Source organism: Littorina saxatilis, linkage group LG4 (assembly GCF_037325665.1).
Source record: "Littorina saxatilis isolate snail1 linkage group LG4, US_GU_Lsax_2.0, whole genome shotgun sequence".
Taxonomy (NCBI): Eukaryota; Metazoa; Mollusca; class Gastropoda; order Littorinimorpha; family Littorinidae; genus Littorina; species Littorina saxatilis.
The window spans coordinates 16005036-16024704 of NC_090248.1; the positions used below are offsets into that span (position 1 = coordinate 16005036).

Consider the following 19669-nt stretch of genomic DNA (forward strand, 5'->3'; position numbering starts at 1 on the left):
CCGGACTGCTCTGTTATCGATTTTGTTGTAGTGAAAATTTGACGATGGTCTGTCCGTACATTGAAGGTATGACCTGCTGTTGGGACCGAAAATGAGTGTCCGCGTCCACGTTTTGCAGGTGTCCGTTTAAGGGGGGGCAAATATAGAAGGAAAACACTCCGTGCCGAGCAAATGTGTCCGTACATGTCAGGTGTCCGCTCACGCCGGGGGCCGTACATTGCAGGGACTGCTGTAGATACTTGAGCAGCAGGTCTTACTTCGACTCTATACATTCTGTAAGAGTTACTTACCTACGGTGTATTAAACAAAAGTAGAAGTTATCTCCCTAAGTAGGAGTTATCTCCCTTTGCTTCTAGAAATGTCCTGAACTGTCCCGCTATTTTTACATTTAGTCAAGTTATGATTAAATGTTTTAACATCTACGGGGAATCGAGACGAGGGTCGTGGTGTATGTATTAATGTGTGTGTGTCTGTATAGAATGATTCAGAGATTCTACTGGACCGGTCTTTATGAAACTGTACATGAGAGTTCCTGGGTATGATATCCCCAGACGTATTTTTCATTTGTTTGATAAATGTCTTTGATGATGTCATATCCATCTTTTTGTAAAAGTTGAGTTCGCACTGTCACACTCTCATTTTTCAACCAAATTGGTTGAAATTTTAATCAAGTAATCTTCAACAAAGCCCGGACTTTGGTATTGCATTTCAGTTCCGACGCTTACAAATTAATTAATGAGTTTGCTTATTAAAGTTGTCATAAAAATCGATTTTTCGCAAACAGATTTTAAAATGATTGCATCATATTCTTCATCAAATTCTGAATCTAAAAATATATACATATGTTATGTTAACTCTTAAAATGTGATCACAATTAACGAAAATATGTTAATAAGTACTACGATTAAAATTTGAGATATCGCTCCAAAAACGATTTCATCTTATTCTTTATTATTTACTGATTCCAAAAATATATATATGATATGTTGTATTCAAAACAAGCTCAGAAAGTTAAAAAGAATACAGAAAAGCGCGCTTTCCTGACTAAATGTAGTAATTTTGCCTTTAACTCTTACCAGTTCGCTCCCTTACCCATCGTAAGCAAGCTTACGATGCCCCGCCCCCTGTAGTTTTCCACTGACCATTTATCTAATTATCGGAAAAAAATTGGTTATTTTACATTGGATGGGTCGGACAGTGGATAAACTCATATGTTAGACACACTTTATGACAGAAACAAGCTGGGTTTTTGTTATAAGTTAGTGATAGGAATGCATTATTAGGCCAAAAAAAATAAAAATAGTCTGTTAACGGTAACATAGGCCAAAAAAATAGGGTCGGTAGGTCGGGACTTTTTTTTCTTTTTTTTTTCCCCCTCCAAAAAAACATATTTTTAAGTTATTTTGCCAAAAAACAAAGACTTTTTTTTCTTTCTTTTTTTTCCCCCAAATGGCAAAAAAAGTCGAGGGTCGCGCGAAAAAATAGGGTCGGTCGGGATACCGTAAACAGACTTTTTTTTTTTTTTTTTTGCCTTGGGCATGCGTATGTCATGAAACGTCCAACTTTGAAATTTGGGTGAGGGTATTCAGGTGACAATAACTTTTTTGTTTATCAGCAAAACTCAATAAAACTTTGCTATGTTATGTAAAATGAATGCCAAAACAGACCCCCCGCGGGTTAGGGGGAGTCCCATATTGGTTGGGACTAGAAAGAATTTACCCGATGCTACCCAGCATGTCATAAGAGGCGACTAACGGTTCTGTTTCTTCTCTTCTTTTGTCTTATTTCTGCCTTACCAGTCCTTTCACCTATATTTCCTTCCAAGAAAACTCTTCCTACTATTCCCTGCAGTTTTCCAATTCTTTTCTTGTCTTATTTCTACCTGACTGGATCCATCACCTTTATTTCACTTACCAAAAGTCTTCTTTTCCACATCCTTATTTCTCTGCACCCCGCATGTCGTATGAGGCGACTAACGGATTCTGTTTCTCCTTTCACCCTTGTTAAGTGGTTCTTGTATAGAATATAGTCAATGTTTGTAAAGATTTTAGTCAAGCAGTATGTAAGAAATGTTTAGTCCTTTGTACTGGAAACTTGCATTCTCCCAGTAAGGTCATATATTGTACTACGTTGCAAGCCCCTGGAGCAATTTTTTGATTAGTGCTTTTGTGAACAAGAAACACTTAACAAGTGGCTCTATCCCATCTCCCCCCCTTTCCCCTATCCCATCTCCCCCCTTTCCCTCGTCACGATATAACCTTCGTGGTTGAAAACGACGTTAAACACCAAATAAAGAAAGAAAGAAAGATGCCAAAACAGACTAGTTAGCAGCATATCTAAAATAAACTGAACACAAAAAAAATGTCTTCTTTGTGTTTGTCACGTGTTCCAAAAAATGGGCGTACAAATTTCAACAAAAATCATGTTGTCACCCCCATAACCTTTTTTACCTTTAAAGATAGCACAATTCTCTTTGCAAATATGAAAAGCTTATTCATTTTTCTTTCATTTGATATATAACTTTCTATATTTCATTTTGAATATGACCCCAGATAGCCACTCGGCAAGTAGGCACCAACAGCACTGTAAAATATGCCCTAAAACCCCCAAACTGGTAAGAGTTAAGCAACTTGTTTCTTTCTTCATTTCTTCTCCTAATAGGAGCATTATTGAGTCTCTGATATCACTGGCATTATGTGCTTGCTACAGATGAACAGTAGGCGCTGCACTGGCCTTGCGCTATATAGGCTGTTTTTGAGTCACTTGAGAAAAAGTGACTCTATGTAATCGGTCAGTGTTAGTCTGTCCGGCCGGCCGTCCGTAGACACCACCTTAACGTTGGACTTTTCTCGGAAACTATCAAAGCGATCGGGCTCATATTTTGTTTAGTCGTGACCTCCAATGACCTCTACACTTTAACGATGGTTTCGTTGACATTTGACCTTTTTCAAGGTCACAGGTCAGCGTCAAAGGAAAAATTAGACATTTTATATCTTTGACAAAGTTCATCGGATGTGATTGAAACTTTGTAGGATTATTCTTTACATCAAAGTATTTACATCTGTAGCCTTTTACGAACGTTATCAGAAAAACAAGGGAGATAACTAGCCTTTTCTGTTCGGCAACACACAACTTAACGTTGGGCTTTTCTCGGAAACTATAAAAGTGACCGGGCTCAAATTTTATGTGAACGTGACTCATTGTGTTGTGAATAGCAATTTCTTCCTGTCCATCTGATGCCTCATATAATATTCAGAACTGCGAAAGTGACTCGATCGAGCGTTTGCTCTTCTTGTTAATAATTGGGAGGTTCATTATCTGAGAAAGGAAACAATGAATCAAGAAACTGAAACACAGGTGCACATCTGCGGCTCCTAGGCAGTGTGCATGCACACTATCTTGCTCCTGCCTCTTGCCATCTCTGAGGTATGGCGACCACGGACAGACAGACAGACACAAACACTTACATACATTCTTATAGTTATACTAGGAATCTGGCCCGGCTTTGCCCGGGTGTTAGCAAAGCCCTCAAAGAAAAATACATCCCTATCACACACTTTACAAAACAGTTCTATAGAGATTTGGATGGTACAGATTACAGAATATATGATGGAACGAAAAAGGGCAACAAAATTTGCCTTCATAACGCATAACCACCATATTGAGTTCACACTGTGCATATTAGAATGAATATTCCAAATGTCCCGAGCCCAATGATATAAGATGTTTTGTGGCTTGTCGTCAGACAAGCTTTTTTGTTGGTCCGAGGGGGAGCATATTGTCTTATGTTTAATCTTTATCGACTGAGGCCGAAAGTACATTTTGAAAGTAAACAATGGCTTATATCTATATATTTTTGGATTCAGGAGATAATAAAGAATAAGATGAAATCTTTTTTGGGATGATTACTTTCATTTAAATTTAATTAGATTTTTAAGATTTATAATGACCAAACTCGTTAACTAATGTTTAAGCTTCCAATTCTAGCTGAAATGCAATCCCATAGACTGAGTCAAAGATTGGTTGACCAAAATGTCAATCAATTTGATCCAAAAATGAGGCCTCAACTTTCACAAAAAGCCGGATAGGACATCATCACTTGAATGTGAAATTTTATGAAGATCGGTCGAGTATTTTTCTCGGAATCGCTCTACACACATACAACACACACACACACACACACACACACACACACACACACACACACACACATACATACATACACACAGACACACACATACACATGCCACAACCCTCGCCTTGATTCCCAGTCTGTGTTAAAACATATAGTCAAAACTTAACTAAATATAAAAACAACAGAAAAACATGCAACATAGTTTTGATATGTGAGTACACGTCCAACCGCGATTCTGGAAAATATAATTAATAGAAAAACATATATAATAAGGTTCACATTGATTTGATTTTCCATTCATGCACAACAATGATTATGCATCAAACGTGAAACAACGATCAATAGATGGGTAGTTAATAAAAACGAGGAAGTGTTTAGGTGCATAATGTGGCCATCTAATTGACCACTTCAATCTCGCTTCACTGACCGAAGTCAATAAATTTGCCCGCACTTTCAGCAGATCTCGCAAGGCCACACAAGAAAACGCTGATTTTTCGCGGGAGTTGGAGTCCTTCACCCTTGGCTAGACTAATGGAGAATTGACATCATGCTATGATGTCATTGTGCCAGAAATGAGGTCACTCAAGTGTCTGAGTATACATTTTGTTGTTGTTTTGTCTTGGCCAGCCCAGTATCAATCCTGTCCTGTCAACTTTGATAACAAAAATATTGAAAAATTGGTTTTTGTGTTGTTATTTTCTCTTTTCCTTTTCTAAAAATTTGGAGGGTGTTTTGTATGAGGTTAGTGATGTGGTAGAAAGGGGGTAGGGTAAGCTTGTTTCCGGGATATTCTTAGGATTGAATAACTAATTGGATGGGCACAGTGGGGTTGTGGTAAGACGTCGGCCTCTTAATCGGAGGTGTAACTGCCATGCAGTTAAAGGGAAGCGACCCCTTAAGTGTAACTAACTTTTTATAACTTTGCATGGATTCTTTCCCCTTGACCACTTTCGGGAAACCCTTGTTTACTCCTAAGTTATAACGCGATATAGTTCCATCTTTCCGGGTTCTTTCTCTTAATTTGCCACCTTTTTATGGACATTTTTTACTGATGTGTGTACCTGCCCTTTGATGGATGAGTAGCTGTGGTTCGGGATTTTTCGATGGTTTTTCGGTGGATTGTTTCAAGTAACAGTTTTCTGTATTCATGCGCGGTTTTCCGGCTGAGCGGTAAATGTAAGCCATCTTGGGTTCGTTCGCTCAAGAGAACCTCATGAAAGCGACACTGGGTCGCTCCCACTGAAAGCCACTGAACTCATGGAACTCTCTCTGCCTCTAGATTCCTTGGACAACGAGGTATGAGTAATTATGTAATAGCGCTTCGATGTTTCTTTTATTTTCTCGCGGTTTTAGCATTATAAATGATTGTCTTGTCTGAAGATTTGTGACCATGCTTCTTGTTCCTCTAACTTTTATCATTGGTGAACATGGGTCTTGTATTGATGACCTTTTTATTCTCTTGCAGTTTTACGGTGCTATTGACAAATAAAAGTACACCAGTCCCAGCGTTGTTTTGAATCATTTGACGAGAGGCAGTGACAGTAAAACTCGTTCCCAGAGTAAAACGAACTCGCTACCAGAGTAAAGGAAAACGCGCCTGAAGAGAAAGGCGACCTTTCAACCATTGACCTTCGACATAGGTCAACAACCGGCCAGAACTTGGAAGACATCGACTGGCAAAATTATGGAAAAGGAAAATCTGAACCCTCTTGAAATGAACGAAGGACAAGAGAACTCAGAAAGCGTCAGACGTTCTGCAAGGGAACAAAAACTGACAGAAAAGGGCAGAAGCTACAAGAAAGAACTACTTTTACAAGCCTTTCACTCTGAACATTGTGGGTTGCTGGACTTTCTTACTGACACTGACAGTCTGCTACAACAGAGCACTGTGGACTGTGAAGATATGATTTCAAGGCGCCAAGCGATTACATCCCGAATCAGCCTACTAAGAGAAACTGCTGAGAAGATAAATGAATTGGATGATGGTGAAGAAAGCACTGATGGTTTGCTCAACGACGTGGCAAATATGGCAGTCTCAACCATGAACAAGATTGTTACTGCAACAAAGCACATGAATAATCCTGTACGCTCAGTAGTTTCTCATGCGTCAAAGCGATCTAAGGCCTCTTCTACTTCATCACAGAGACTTCTGGCCGCAGCTGAAGCTGCAGCTCTACAAGCCAAGCTACAGTCACAGCGTCTTGAGAAAGAAAGACAAGAAAAATTGGAACAGCTTGAATTTGAAGAAAATCTGCGCAGAATGGAAACAGAAAGAACGATGGCAAAGATGAAAAGAGAAATAGAAGAAGAAAAAATTGTGGCTCAGTTGAAAATGGAGGAAGCAAGACTGAAAGTGCTTGACGAGCCTAACAGTGGTTCACAATCAAGCCAAGGGAGCCACACTGCACCACAGAGACAAGACATTATGCCACACAGACGGGCCTTGCATCAAATTGATGATTGGAACAACATCATGCCGCATAGACAGGCCTCTCATCAGACTTATGATTGTGCTCAAAAGACAAACCTGCGCCATGACACTCAGGATTTGCATCAGTTTGATGGCCGATCGCAAAAGACAAACCTGCGCCACGACGCTCAGGCTTTGCGTCAGATTGGTGATCGCTCACAAGGAACGAACCTGCGTCATGAAGCTCAGGCCTTGCATCAGTCTGATACTCACGCACAAAGAACAAACCTGAACTATGATGCTCCAGTGTTTACTCCTTGGAGCCAAACTACCGAACAATTTGCAGATGCGCTAGCAAGGGCAATAACCACAAGTCGATTGCCTATTCCAGAGCCACCCATCTTCACTGGCGATCCACTTCACTATCCTGACTGGATTTTCTCATTCACCTCACTGATTGAGAATAGAGGTATCGCACCGTCAGACAAAATCCACTACTTGAAACGCTACCTAGGTGGGCCGGCCAGGGAGGCCGTCAGTGGCTTTTTCATGCTCAGAAGTGACGATGCATACAGGCAAGCTCGGGATATTCTGGAAAAGAGGTTTGGCAACCCCTTTGCCGTTTCTGAAGCTTTCCGCACCAAACTGGACGCCTGGCCTAAGGTGGCTAACAAGGATAAAGCGGGCCTTCGCAACTTGTCTGACTTCCTTCTCCAGTGTCAAGCTGCAGCTGCCGAAGTACCTGACCTGAAAATTCTCGACGACGTGCGTGAGATCAGAAAGATCACAGCCAAGCTTCCAGATTGGATAGCCCACAGATGGAATCGGACAACGGCAACAACCAAGCGAGACAAGGCCAGATACCCGACGTTCCAGGAATTCACGCAATTTGTTGTCGAAGAATCTGAGATTGTGAATGACCCAGTCCTCTCCGCTGAGCCTCTACCAGCGGGTCCAAGGCCACAAAGCCAAAGGCATCATGAACAACCTCGGCCTCCGAAGACAGTCCTGAATACGAACGGCAACATGGTTTCCAACAACCACAATGAGAACACCCAGACGTCTGCATCCTCGACAAGTTGCCTGTTTTGTAAAAGGCAACATCACTCAATGAATGAGTGCAGAGACTTTATGAGAAAGCAGATGTCAGAAAGAAAGGATTTCGTCAGAAAGGAAGGCCTGTGCTTTGGGTGCCTAAGACCAGGGCACGTGTCAAAGGACTGCACGAAACGGTGTGACTGCAAGAAGTGCAGCAAGAAACATCCTACGAGCCTTCATGACGACAACTGGTCGTCAAATCACCAGCGTCCTCCAAAGGAAATGAAAAGGGATGATCAGAAGGATACTCAACAAACTGATCTAAAGAATGGATCATGCAGGAAGGTTCTCTCAAATACAGAGAGCAGCTTGACGTCAATGGCTGTCCCAGTGTTTCTGTCGACAGACGAAAACCCACACCAGGAGATACTGGTCTACGCACTCCTAGATACGATGTCTGATTCTACATTTGTTCTGGAGTCCGTGGCAAGGGACTTGCAGGCCTCCTCCACACCAGCTGCTTTGAAGCTGACAACGATGACAGACACTAGCGTCACAGTGGCATGTCAGAAGTACTCAAACTTGAGGGTCAGAGGCTTCAACTCGGAGAAGACGATACACCTGCCTGTCACCTACTCAAGAGATCACATCCCGCTTGACGATGAGCACATTCCATCACCAGAAACGGCAGGCAGATGGCCACATTTGAGCAGATTGGAGAACGTCTTGGTTCCCAAACAAGACTGCGCCGTTGGGCTGTTGATTGGATATAACTGCCCGAGAGCACTGGCACCATTGAACTGTGTCACTGGAGACGATGATCAGCCATATGCAGTTGAGACAGAGCTTGGTTGGAGCATCGTCGGCGGCATCACAGAAAGCTTCGATGCTATCGGAACCTCACATAGAGTGATCACAGGGGAAGTTGCTCACTCAGCTTACCACCCAGAGAGATCAGTGACCTATGTGCAGAAGACTCACATTAAAGAGGTCACGACGGCAGATCTCGTGAAAATTATGGAGCAAGACTTCCAGGAACTGAGCCCACCTGACCAAACGATGTCCCAAGAAGACAAACAATTTCTGAAGACACTTGAAGAAGGCATTCATCAAACAGAGGATGGACATTATGAAATGCCACTTCCCTTCAGAAATGGCGAGCCAAAGCTGCCCAACAATCGACAAGCAGCCTATCATAGAGTCATGGCTCTAAAACGGCAGTTTGAAAGAAAACCTCAGTACCTACAACACTACACAGCCTTTATGAAGGAAATCATTGACAGAGGGGATGCGGAGAAGGTCCCAAGTGATGAAATGAACGACACTCAGTGGTATATCCCCCATCATGGAGTATACCACCCCAAAAAGCCAGAAAAGGTCAGAGTAGTCTTCGACTGCAGCGCTCGATACCAAGGGACTTGTATCAACGATCATCTGCTTCAGGGCCCTGACCTCGTCAACTCACTGGTGGGAGTCCTTTGCAGATTCAGACAAGGCCCCATCGCCTTCACATGCGATGTGGAGAAAATGTACCACCAGTTCCGGGTGGAAAGACGACACCAAGACTATCTACGGTTTCTGTGGTGGGAGGATGGAGACCTCTCCAAGGCTCCAGTCGATTATCGCATGAAAGTCCACTTGTTTGGTGCATCGTCCTCACCTGGATGCGCCAATTTCGCACTGAAGCGACTTGCCAAAGACCACGAACACCTGGGAGAAAGGGCTGCAAATTTTCTCATGAACGATTTCTACGTGGACGATGGCCTGAAGGGAGAGTCCACAGCTGAAGCAGCCATTGATCTGCTCGAAAAGGCCAGGCTCATCTGTTCAAAAGGCGGTCTGAGGCTACACAAGATTGTTTCAAACAGCAATGAGGTCGTGAACAGCGTTCCAGAGTCTGAGCGCGGGGGTGCTGCTCAAGCCAACAAAAACACGGACCTTGGTACCACCGCACTTGAGAGCGTCCTGGGGCTGCAGTGGTGTATGGAATCAGACAGCTTCTGCTTCAAGCTGAACCCAAAAGACAACCCACTGACACGACGTGGAATTTTGGCCACTGTAGCATCAATCTACGACCCCTTGGGCCTCATTGCACCTGTAGTCCTAGTGGGAAGGATGATTCTCCAAGAAATGTGTGGAGGCGGAGCTGGTTGGGACCACCCTATCCCTGAAGACCTCCGCCCACAATGGGAGAAATGGATGAGTGACCTGCAAAAGCTCACAGACTTCAAAGTCCCAAGATGTTACCTGGGGAACATCAGCTCGCCAGTCGGAGTTGAACTTCACCACTTCTCCGATGCCTCGCTGCAAGGTTACGGGCAGTGCTCATACTTGCGCCTGAGAAGTGACGACGGCCAAGCACACTGCACTCTTGTCATGGCAAAGGCCCGAGTAGCTCCACTGAAGGCAACAACAGTTCCAAGATTGGAACTTCAGGCAGCTGTACTATCAGCGAAGACGGCAGCTTTTCTGGATGCTGAACTTGACTACCCAAACATCACTAACTTCTTCTGGACTGATTCAAAGGTGGTTTTGGGATACATCAAAAACAAGACAACAAGATTCCACATGTATGTCGCGAACAGAGTGGAACAGATTTGCCAAAGGTCCAATCCTGACCAGTGGCACTACATTGCAACATCAGAGAATCCAGCAGACCATGCCTCTCGTGGATTGTCAGTGGATGAGTTGTCCACATCAAACTGGCTAAAAGGACCAGATTTTCTCTGGCAAAGGGAAATCACAATAAATGACGCAGACATTGAAGTGGACCCTCAGGACAAAGAAATCAAGAGCGCAACAGTCCACACTACACAAGGGGCAAAGTTCACTACCTTTGAAGAGAGAATCAGGAGATTCTCCAGCCTCAGACGCGCAGTCACAGCTGTTGCCAGAATCGTCATGTGCTGTGCACGCAAACGGGGAAAGGAGATCTCGGATGTCGAAGCCAAGAAGAGAGCTGAACAGAACATTGTCAAATGTATCCAAAGAGAGAGCTTTGACGTCAGTGATCTGAAGTCGAAGTCGAGCCCGCTCAGCCAGCTTGACCCATTTCTTGACGAAGACGGCCTGCTGCGAGTTGGAGGCAGAATCAAGAAGACTTCAGAACTCTATGGCGTAAAACACCCCTTGATCCTGCCGAAAAACAGCCACGTGTCTCACCTCATCACTGCACATCAACATGAAAAGACAGCCCACCAAGGTCGGAGCCTGACAATAAACGCAATCCGCTCTGCCGGATATTGGATCCTGGGATGCAGAAGAGTTGTCTCGTCACTTATCAACAAGTGCACAGCCTGCATCAGACATCGTGGAAAGGCGAAAGGCCAAAAGATGGCTGACCTCCCAAAGGAAAGAGTAGAGCCATCTCCGCCATTCACCTACTGTGGAATAGACTGTTTTGGACCCTTCACTGTGAAGGAAGGCCGTAAGGAAGTCAAGCGATACGGACTTTTGATCACATGTTTGGCCATGAGAGCAGTACACATTGAGGTACTCGATGACATGACAACCGATGCATTTCTGAATGGCCTCAGATGTTTCATCGCTCTCAGAGGCAAGGTCCGAATGATACGCTGTGACCAAGGCTCAAACTTCATTGGGGCGAAACATGAGCTAAAAGAAGAACTGAAGAAGCTGGACCACAAAACAGTCGCACTTCGATTGCTTGAGCTGGACTGCGAATTCAAGTTCAACCCCCCATCATCCAGCCACATGGGTGGAATTTGGGAAAGACAGATACGCAACATCCGCAACGTCCTTACAGGCATTCTGGACAACTGTGCTGCTAGACTCGACACATCCTGCCTAAGAACACTGATGTACGAGGCGATGGCTATCGTCAATAGCAGACCATTGACTGTGGAAAACCTTGAAAGAGCAGACGGCCCACTGCCCTTGACGCCTAACCATGTCCTAACCATGAAGCCTGGCATTGTCATGCCTCCTCCTCCTGGAGTCTTCGAGAAGGAAGACCTGTACCTGAAGAAGCGATGGCGGCGAGTGCAGTACCTTGCAGACACTTTCTGGACCAGATGGAAGAAGGAATACCTGCAAACTCTGCAAACCAGAAGCATCTGGCAACAAACGCAGGACAACATCCGGGAAGGTGACATTGTCCTACTCCAAGAAGATGGGATCTGCAGGACAGACTGGAAAACAGCCAGGGTTGTGAAAACCTTTCCCGGCGATGACGGACGTGTCAGAAGGGTGAAACTACTCATGGCAACCTCTGAACTTGATAAACATGGAAAACCTCTGCGCCAGAGGTCCTACCTGGAAAGACCAGTTCACAAACTTATTGTTCTTCTCCCAAAGAACATTTCGAACAATGATTAGCCAAACCGCTGGACTTGTATATCCTTTTTAAGCTTTCTACGGACAGCTTTTTTGCTTGAACATTCAGTAGTTAACCCAGTGAACGTGAATAGCCTTTTCTAAGTTCTCTAGCGATAGTTCTAACTCGAACTTTTATTACCTGTTTTGATATTCCTGGACTTTTAAATCATCTTAAAGTTAAAGTAGATGATTCAGGTGGGAGTGTAACTGCCATGCAGTTAAAGGGAAGCGACCCCTTAAGTGTAACTAACTTTTTATAACTTTGCATGGATTCTTTCCCCTTGACCACTTTCGGGAAACCCTTGTTTACTCCTAAGTTATAACGCGATATAGTTCCATCTTTCCGGGTTCTTTCTCTTAATTTGCCACCTTTTTATGGACATTTTTTACTGATGTGTGTACCTGCCCTTTGATGGATGAGTAGCTGTGGTTCGGGATTTTTCGATGGTTTTTCGGTGGATTGTTTCAAGTAACAGTTTTCTGTATTCATGCGCGGTTTTCCGGCTGAGCGGTAAATGTAAGCCATCTTGGGTTCGTTCGCTCAAGAGAACCTCATGAAAGCGACACTGGGTCGCTCCCACTGAAAGCCACTGAACTCATGGAACTCTCTCTGCCTCTAGATTCCTTGGACAACGAGGTATGAGTAATTATGTAATAGCGCTTCGATGTTTCTTTTATTTTCTCGCGGTTTTAGCATTATAAATGATTGTCTTGTCTGAAGATTTGTGACCATGCTTCTTGTTCCTCTAACTTTTATCATTGGTGAACATGGGTCTTGTATTGATGACCTTTTTATTCTCTTGCAGTTTTACGGTGCTATTGACAAATAAAAGTACACCAGTCCCAGCGTTGTTTTGAATCATTTGACGAGAGGCAGTGACAGGAGGGTCGTGAGGTCGAATCCCGGCCACGGCCGCCTGGTGGGTTAAGGGTGGAGATTTTTCTGATCTCCCAGGTCAACTTATGTGCAGATCTGCTAGTGCCTTATCCCCCTTGTTGTGTACACACAAGCATAAGACCAAGTGCACACGGAAAAGATCCTGTAATCCATGTCAGAGTTCGGTGGGTTATAGAAACACGAAAATATCCAGCATGCTTCCCCCGAAATCGGCGTATGCTGCTCCAATGGCGGGGTCAAAACTGTCATACACGTAAAAACCTACTCATGAGTGAACGTCGGAGTTTCAGCCCATGAACGAAGAAGAAGAAGAAGAATAACTATTTAAATTGATATGTGACGTCGCATTAGAATCAAGTTAACAATGGACTATTTAGTAGGAAATCTTGGACATTATTTCATGAGGGTAGAACAGCAAATATTTTAAAAGGGATCTTAAAAGGGAGGGAGTCTTCTTTCAGGGGGAGGGCCAGTCTTTAGTGGGATTAAGTCTTCTAATTGAGGTTGGGAGTGGTTGTGTGTTTCTCTTAAATGGAACATGACAAAGGGAAGTCGTATACAGCATGAATTGCTTTTCTTGTTGAGGTAATTGCTTTGCACACACAGACAGATGCACATACCTCACCTCCACCCTCGTTAAATCATTCAATCAAGTATTCACTGAATCTAAAAAGATACCAAACGATTGCTTCTTGGACCAAGCCGGGCACTGTGGGAAGACGTCGGCCTCTTAATTGGGAGGTCGTGAGTTCGAATCCCGGTCGCGGCCGCCTGGTTGGTTAAGTGTGGAGATTTTTCCGATCTCCCAGGTCAACTTATATGCAGACCTGCTAGTGGCTTATCCCCCTTCGTGTGTACACGCAAGCACAAGACCAAGTGCTCACGGAAAAGATCCTGTAATCCATGTCAGAGTTCGGTGGGTTATAGAAACACGAAAATACCCAGCATGCATACTCCGAAAGCGGCGTATGGCTGCCTAAATGGCGGGGTAAAAACGGTCATACACGTAAAATTCCACTCGTGCAAAAACACGAGTGTACGTGGGAGTTTCAGCCCACGAACGCAGAAGAAGAAGAAGCTTCTTGGACTGTCATTACCGTTACCTTTGTTATGATTATGAGTGTAACTTCTATAACAGGTTGCTTGGTCGAAAGGCCATGAATCTATCAGTTTTCCAGTGGTCACCAAATATGCATGTGCTGTTTCTGTGTACTATCCCCCAAAATTGAGAAGTTGTCCATGTCATTTCCACTAATTGTTACCTCTTTCATGTTTAAATACCCTTGGTGAAAAGAATATGATGGGACAAGAAAACAAATATTTCCTTGGCCATATATTTTGTTAGAATCAACTAGTAGACTCTTCATTTTTCTAGGTTTCAATTTATGATTTGTTTTGTAATTTCATAGTTTAATTATAGTAATTCTGCTGTTATATTAATGTTGCATGCCTGCAATATAATGATTTTGACCCCAAAAGATTTATGAATGAAAAAGATAATTAAAAAATACTTTAAATTTGTGATCCTCAAATTGTGTTTAGAAAAGTAAATACATTTGTGTCTTATGTCATCATGCTTGTAGATAATGGTCTCAGAACAGCTTTTAACTGAAGAAAATGTAATTCATATGAACTAAGTTATTCTCGTTAATATTTAAAAGTAGATAGACATGTCACGATGATCATGTGTGCATCAGGCAGAGACACACACAGCCACACATTAACACACACAAATCCACCCCCAGAAATTGTGCACAAGGATACAGGGTTGTAAGCAAAATAAGCTAGAGTTTGTTCCTTTTGTTTGTAGTTTTGTAGTTTTTTTGGTTTTACATGGATTTTGACTTCGTGTGGTTTTCAGCACAAAACTTGAAAGTGACTGTTGTGCTACTTATACCAGCTTTTCCTGTACTCTGTCTCATTTTATGAAGTGGACTGGGTGGCCGAGTGGCAACGCACTTGCGCTCGGAATCGAGAGGTTGCGTGTTCGACCCTGGGTCGGGCCGCTATTTTCTCCCCCCTTTCCTAACCTAGATGGTGGGTTCAAGTGCTAGTCTTTCGGATGAGACGAAAAACCGAGGTCCCTTCGTGTACACTATATTGGGGTGTGCACGTTAAAGATCCCACGATTGACAAAAGGGTCTTTCCTGGCAAAATTGTATAGGCATAGATAAAAATGTCCATCAAATACCCGTGTGACTTGGAATAAAGGCCGCGAAAGGTGAACATTCGCCTAACAGGCTTGAGGTTTGCTGGTCGATGTGAATGCGTGATATATTGTGTAAAAAATTCCATCTCACACGGCATAAAGCGCTTTGAACTTCGGATAAGGCGCTATATAAATAAAGAGAATTAAGAGAATTAAGTGTATTTTCAAATTTCTATACATTTCACTTCGGTTGTAAAGTATTAGAGTTTAGTGTTTTTGTTGTTCTTGCCTGTTTTTCATTTTGATTGATTGATTGATTGGTTGATTCCTCCATTCCTTATTTCTTTCATTCATTCATACACATTTTAGATAACGTAAAAATTCTAATGCTTTTTGACTCACCTGAGTAATTGGTGAGTATTAGGATTCATATGTCGAAAGAAAGAGGGGGCATAACCTCACCAGAACCGCCCATTGTAGAAGTTCATTATCAGCAGACATGACCAAAACTTGGCTTGATTTTATCAAATTTGAGAGTCACTGCATGAAAATGTTTGCTGAAGATTTTCACCCCTGAAATATCCACTATAATAATGCTGCGTCGCCCAAAACAAATAACGGTTTTGGGTGTGACGAAAAAAAGAACAGGGCCGGAGTGCTATGTAAATTATGAGCAGTTCTTCCAAACCCGTTTAAAAAATATGACACTACCAGCCTGTTTCCGCATATTGAGCCAGAATTTTTTGTTTGGGCAAATCGACGTTGCAGTTCCGGAGCAAATGATCTAAGGAGTTTTCTTGAACATAATTTTATGAAGCTGGAACGTACAGCGCTTTTTTGTTGGAGGGGGGGGTGGGGGTCATAGCTAGTAGATTACTCCTTTTAAGACATGTTTTATTTCACTCACCTGAGCAATCAGATAATCTAATCAATGTGCACTGAAGGTCCTTTATTGCATTGGTACTGGTAGTCTCTCTCACCTATGTAAGATAAGACAAACTATGAAACACCAATTTTTTTCTGATTTTCTTTACGAATGGCGAAGGTGAGTCGTATGAGCATTTGCTCTTCTTGTTATTTGAGTACTTAATTAGTTTTAATAGAATGCAGATCTTTTGCATTGTGTGTTTGTGTGTTACCACCTGAGTTTGCATGTCTAATATGTGAAGTGGAATTTAGCAACAGGTAAAACCAAGGAAATGTTAGAAAAGTATTTAAGTCAACAAATGAGTTCAGTAGGAAGCAAGGATTGCAGAAGAAGGTACTTAAATATAAGGGGGTTTGTTAAACCATACTTGAAATTTGCATAATAATCAAGTACAAAGTACGCATGCGCATCAAACAAGAATGAGAGTGCCCTTAAATTTTGTACCGAGTAGCTGGAGTACACCCACAATTTATGCATTGTCGCAAAGAGTTTGTTTGCAAGGAATTTAAGGTTTTGAGTTGAGGTTTGAGTGGAACAGTTTTGATGCAACGCTCATTTTTGGAACCCAATCTAAGCTTGAAAGTGAGGAGTAAAATTCAACATTGTCGATGAAGATCAGATTTATGGAGATAAAGGGATTTGTACTCATGAGTATCTGTGTCCTCCAGACCTAAGTTAGCAGAGTATCAGGTTAAGTATGATATTTGGGAGGTTACGGCTGGTCAGGGAAATTTGATTTTCTGCTTTTTTCATGGTTGCACAAGACACTTGCCAAAAGAACACATGCATGTCGCTACGACAGGGGTTAAGAGGACAAAAGAATCTTGATTCAGTGGCAGGCCCCGCATGGCTGCTTGCCAGAGTGTTGATAAGATTATACGAGCTTAATGTCTCACTACTGCTGAAACACATCAGACACTCAGGCCGCTACTTAATACATCATAAACTCTTATTGCTTCATGCATTTTTCTCCTTTCGGCGGCTTTACCAGCTGACTGAAAAGTTTAATTGACCTGATGTTTGACTCGCCATTTTGAATTTTTTTTGTCTGCTCTGAGTCACTCACTTACCTGATTCAAGCATTCTTAATGGCTTTTTAAATTAGATTTCACACACATTTCCAATATAAATCATGCATAAAGATGTCAGAACATGCATTGATTACATGAACACAAGGTAGACATATTTTATGCCTATTTGAATGTAAAATAGAACAGAAGTCAAGTTTATGAAAATGGCCCCTATTTAAATTGTCACCCGTTCTCACAAAATGATAGATTAAAGTTGATTTTTAACATCCTGTGATATGTATATGCTAAGAAATTACAGAAACCCCTCTTTAAGATGATGTAAGTTGCAAGTGGGTGGTAACAAAAAAAGACTTTGTTACATTAGTTTAAACAGCATGTCAGCCATTTTGAGAAAATCACTGTTGAAGTTGTCACACTGAAAACAGGTATTTGTCATTAGCAACCTAAATAATGCATGCTTCATAGCTTATGAAATGGTGAGAAATAGTATAAAAGAGCATAGAAATGAGACCAGAAAGATTTTTTTCGTTGGCCGTTACAACCGTTATGATTGGGTTTCTATGAAAGTCTTGGTGCAGTCGCGCGGTAGATCAAAATTTAGTCCTTGACCATTCCAACGATGTACATATTAAGCGGGAGGTTCTGCAAATAATCAGTTTGACAACGTGGCCTTTGTTTACAAGAAAGGGCCGCTTTGGATCGATAGTTAGGTATCAATACAATCAAATTTAACACTTTTTTAGGATGATTTTGACTAAATGCAGGCAGTATAAGGTAAATGAAGCATATAGGTTCTCTCCGAAACAGCAAAAAAGTGAGTTTCAACCATATTGACCCTCGCCACCTTATTCTGTTTGCTAAGCAAATTGCAGCTGTCCGCCAGTGACTTATCTATCATTTTGTGAGAACGGCGTCACATTTTACAAATTTTGTTTCTCTCAGCAAACAGAATTTCTATTAGTTAAAATCAGAAGTCATGTTTACTAAAAAAAAGGTGTGACGTTTTAAGACCGAAGATTGCAACAAAACAAAGATTGTAGCACTTCTAATATTATCTGGCTTCTAAAACATTGAATTTTAAATTATGCATCTGAATATTGAACTGTTTATAATCATCATTTGATCAGGGCAATGACTATGAGATATGTGGCCATATTGTGTGAAAGGCCGGTTCCTGTGCTGTACTCTAATGCCTACTTTGTGTGTGTGTGTGTGTGTGTGTGTGTGTGTGTGTGTGTGTGTGTGTGTGTGTTTGCGTGTGTGTGTGTGTGTGTGTTTGTTTGTTAGTTTTCATGGAAGACCTTGGGCTGGGGGATGTTGATGACATCAGCGAGATCAGTGAAGGCCTGTCTGACAGCAAATATTTGCAGCCTGTAGTTGCACCGTCACCTGCCTTGGACAGCGAATGGGACTCCACTGTCAAGTCTGACCACCACAGGCCTGGCATACTCAAGAAACTGAACAAGGTTCCAACTTAATCTTCCTTATATCATCCACACATGAAGATGCATGCATACACTTTATTTCCTACTACACTCACACCAGGCCATGCGCTGCATAGTCAAATGCTCATATATTTTTTTATCATGTTTTTATTTCTTTTACCTCAAGGACTGGCCTGCTGTCCTCAGTATTTAGAACTTATGCTTGGTAAAAGGCAGGTGAGCTCTGTGGAAAGGCCTCAGCAGTCACTTCCGTGTGTGTATATGTAGAGGTTACATGCCGATCAGTCTCAGTGATTATTAAAAATAATGGTCGAAGTTAGCGGATCATGAAAAATGCGAGCTTCAGCGAGCTTTTTCATGACCGCGAACTGAGACCATTATTTTTAATAATCACTGAAACGAGGTATGTAACCTCTTTATTCCTCCTTTCTTCAGTTATTCAAAGAAAAGAGGAATTTTTGTGCGAAAGTTTGATCGAATCATATTCACTCAACCAGTCTATACCTGCGCAGGCAATTGAATAATGCGCGGTTGTATAGTTCAGGAAAATCATTCAATTCTGTCAACACTTCTTGTCAGTTTCCTGTTTTGGACTAAAATCAAGTACACAGTTATGTTGTTATTCTGCTGTGGCGGTAAAGGCCGATTGTGTGTGTTCTGTTCATGTTTTGGTATCGCTTAGAAAATGTTCTTTCTTCGAATGGGACTAGCAGACAAACTTTAACACCCGTGTTCCAATGTTAAAAACTGTATGAAGTTCAGTTTTCTGGGGCAAAATAATGTATGAAACCGCTGTATGTGAATTCTTTAAATTGATGAGATGTGTGCACGTGGTTGCGTGTGATCTGTTTATAAAATGAAATATTATCAAAAACTAACCGTCGGATTGCAGTCTTTTGTCCAAGCAACTCAGTTCAGAAAATTTGGAAGGGGAACTACTCTTATCGTACGAGAGTTACTTGCCTTGGAAGTTTGCTTACACTCATAAGAGATCTAAAGCGAGTTTCTCTGCACTGATCGTTAGATTTGGATTTAGAAAACAACCAAAGTCATGGATTTTATATGGAGATTAATGTGTTCAAGCCTGTAGTTGCTAGTTTAAATGCATTATGTATGTATTGTTTGGTCTAGAGATGTATATTTCGTACAATAGAGTGTTCGGAACTTTTCAATCGCTAAAGTAGTTCCCTCAAAGTCTAGCTCATCAACCTGTGAGCTATCGAGGATTCTATGGCAATCCGTTTGTAAAGAAATTACGTTTTTTCCTGTTGATCTAAATAATGAATTATTTAACTAA

At 42.1% G+C, this 19669-nt stretch overlaps 2 protein-coding genes and 1 long non-coding RNA gene across 5 annotated transcripts in view; all 3 read left to right on the forward strand.

The window, feature by feature from the left end:
- LOC138964089 (ankyrin repeat domain-containing protein 26-like) overlaps positions 1-19669 on the forward strand; it is a 609546-nt gene that overhangs the window by 99016 nt on the left and 490861 nt on the right. For all 3 annotated transcript variants that reach the window (XM_070335976.1, XM_070335974.1, XM_070335975.1), the window contains exon 13: positions 18215-18393. In XM_070335976.1, coding sequence (XP_070192077.1) covers positions 18215-18393 — 179 coding nt within the window. The remainder of the gene's footprint in view (positions 1-18214; positions 18394-19669) is intronic.
- On the forward strand, positions 5003-5637 carry LOC138964101 (uncharacterized). The gene is made up of 2 exons (XR_011455014.1): positions 5003-5431; positions 5601-5637. It is a non-coding gene; the product is annotated as an uncharacterized lncRNA (long non-coding RNA).
- LOC138964090 (uncharacterized) lies at positions 5718-12816 on the forward strand. Its single transcript, XM_070335977.1, has 2 exons — positions 5718-12558; positions 12728-12816. Exon 1 carries the CDS (start codon positions 5820-5822, stop codon positions 11919-11921), a length of 6102 nt encoding a protein of 2033 aa, XP_070192078.1. The 5' UTR covers positions 5718-5819; the 3' UTR covers positions 11922-12558; positions 12728-12816.

Coding starts and splice junctions, on each gene's coding strand:
- LOC138964090 (XM_070335977.1), top strand. CDS start 5,820: ATGGAAAAGGAAAATCTGAACCCTCTTGAAATGAACGAAGGACAAGAG.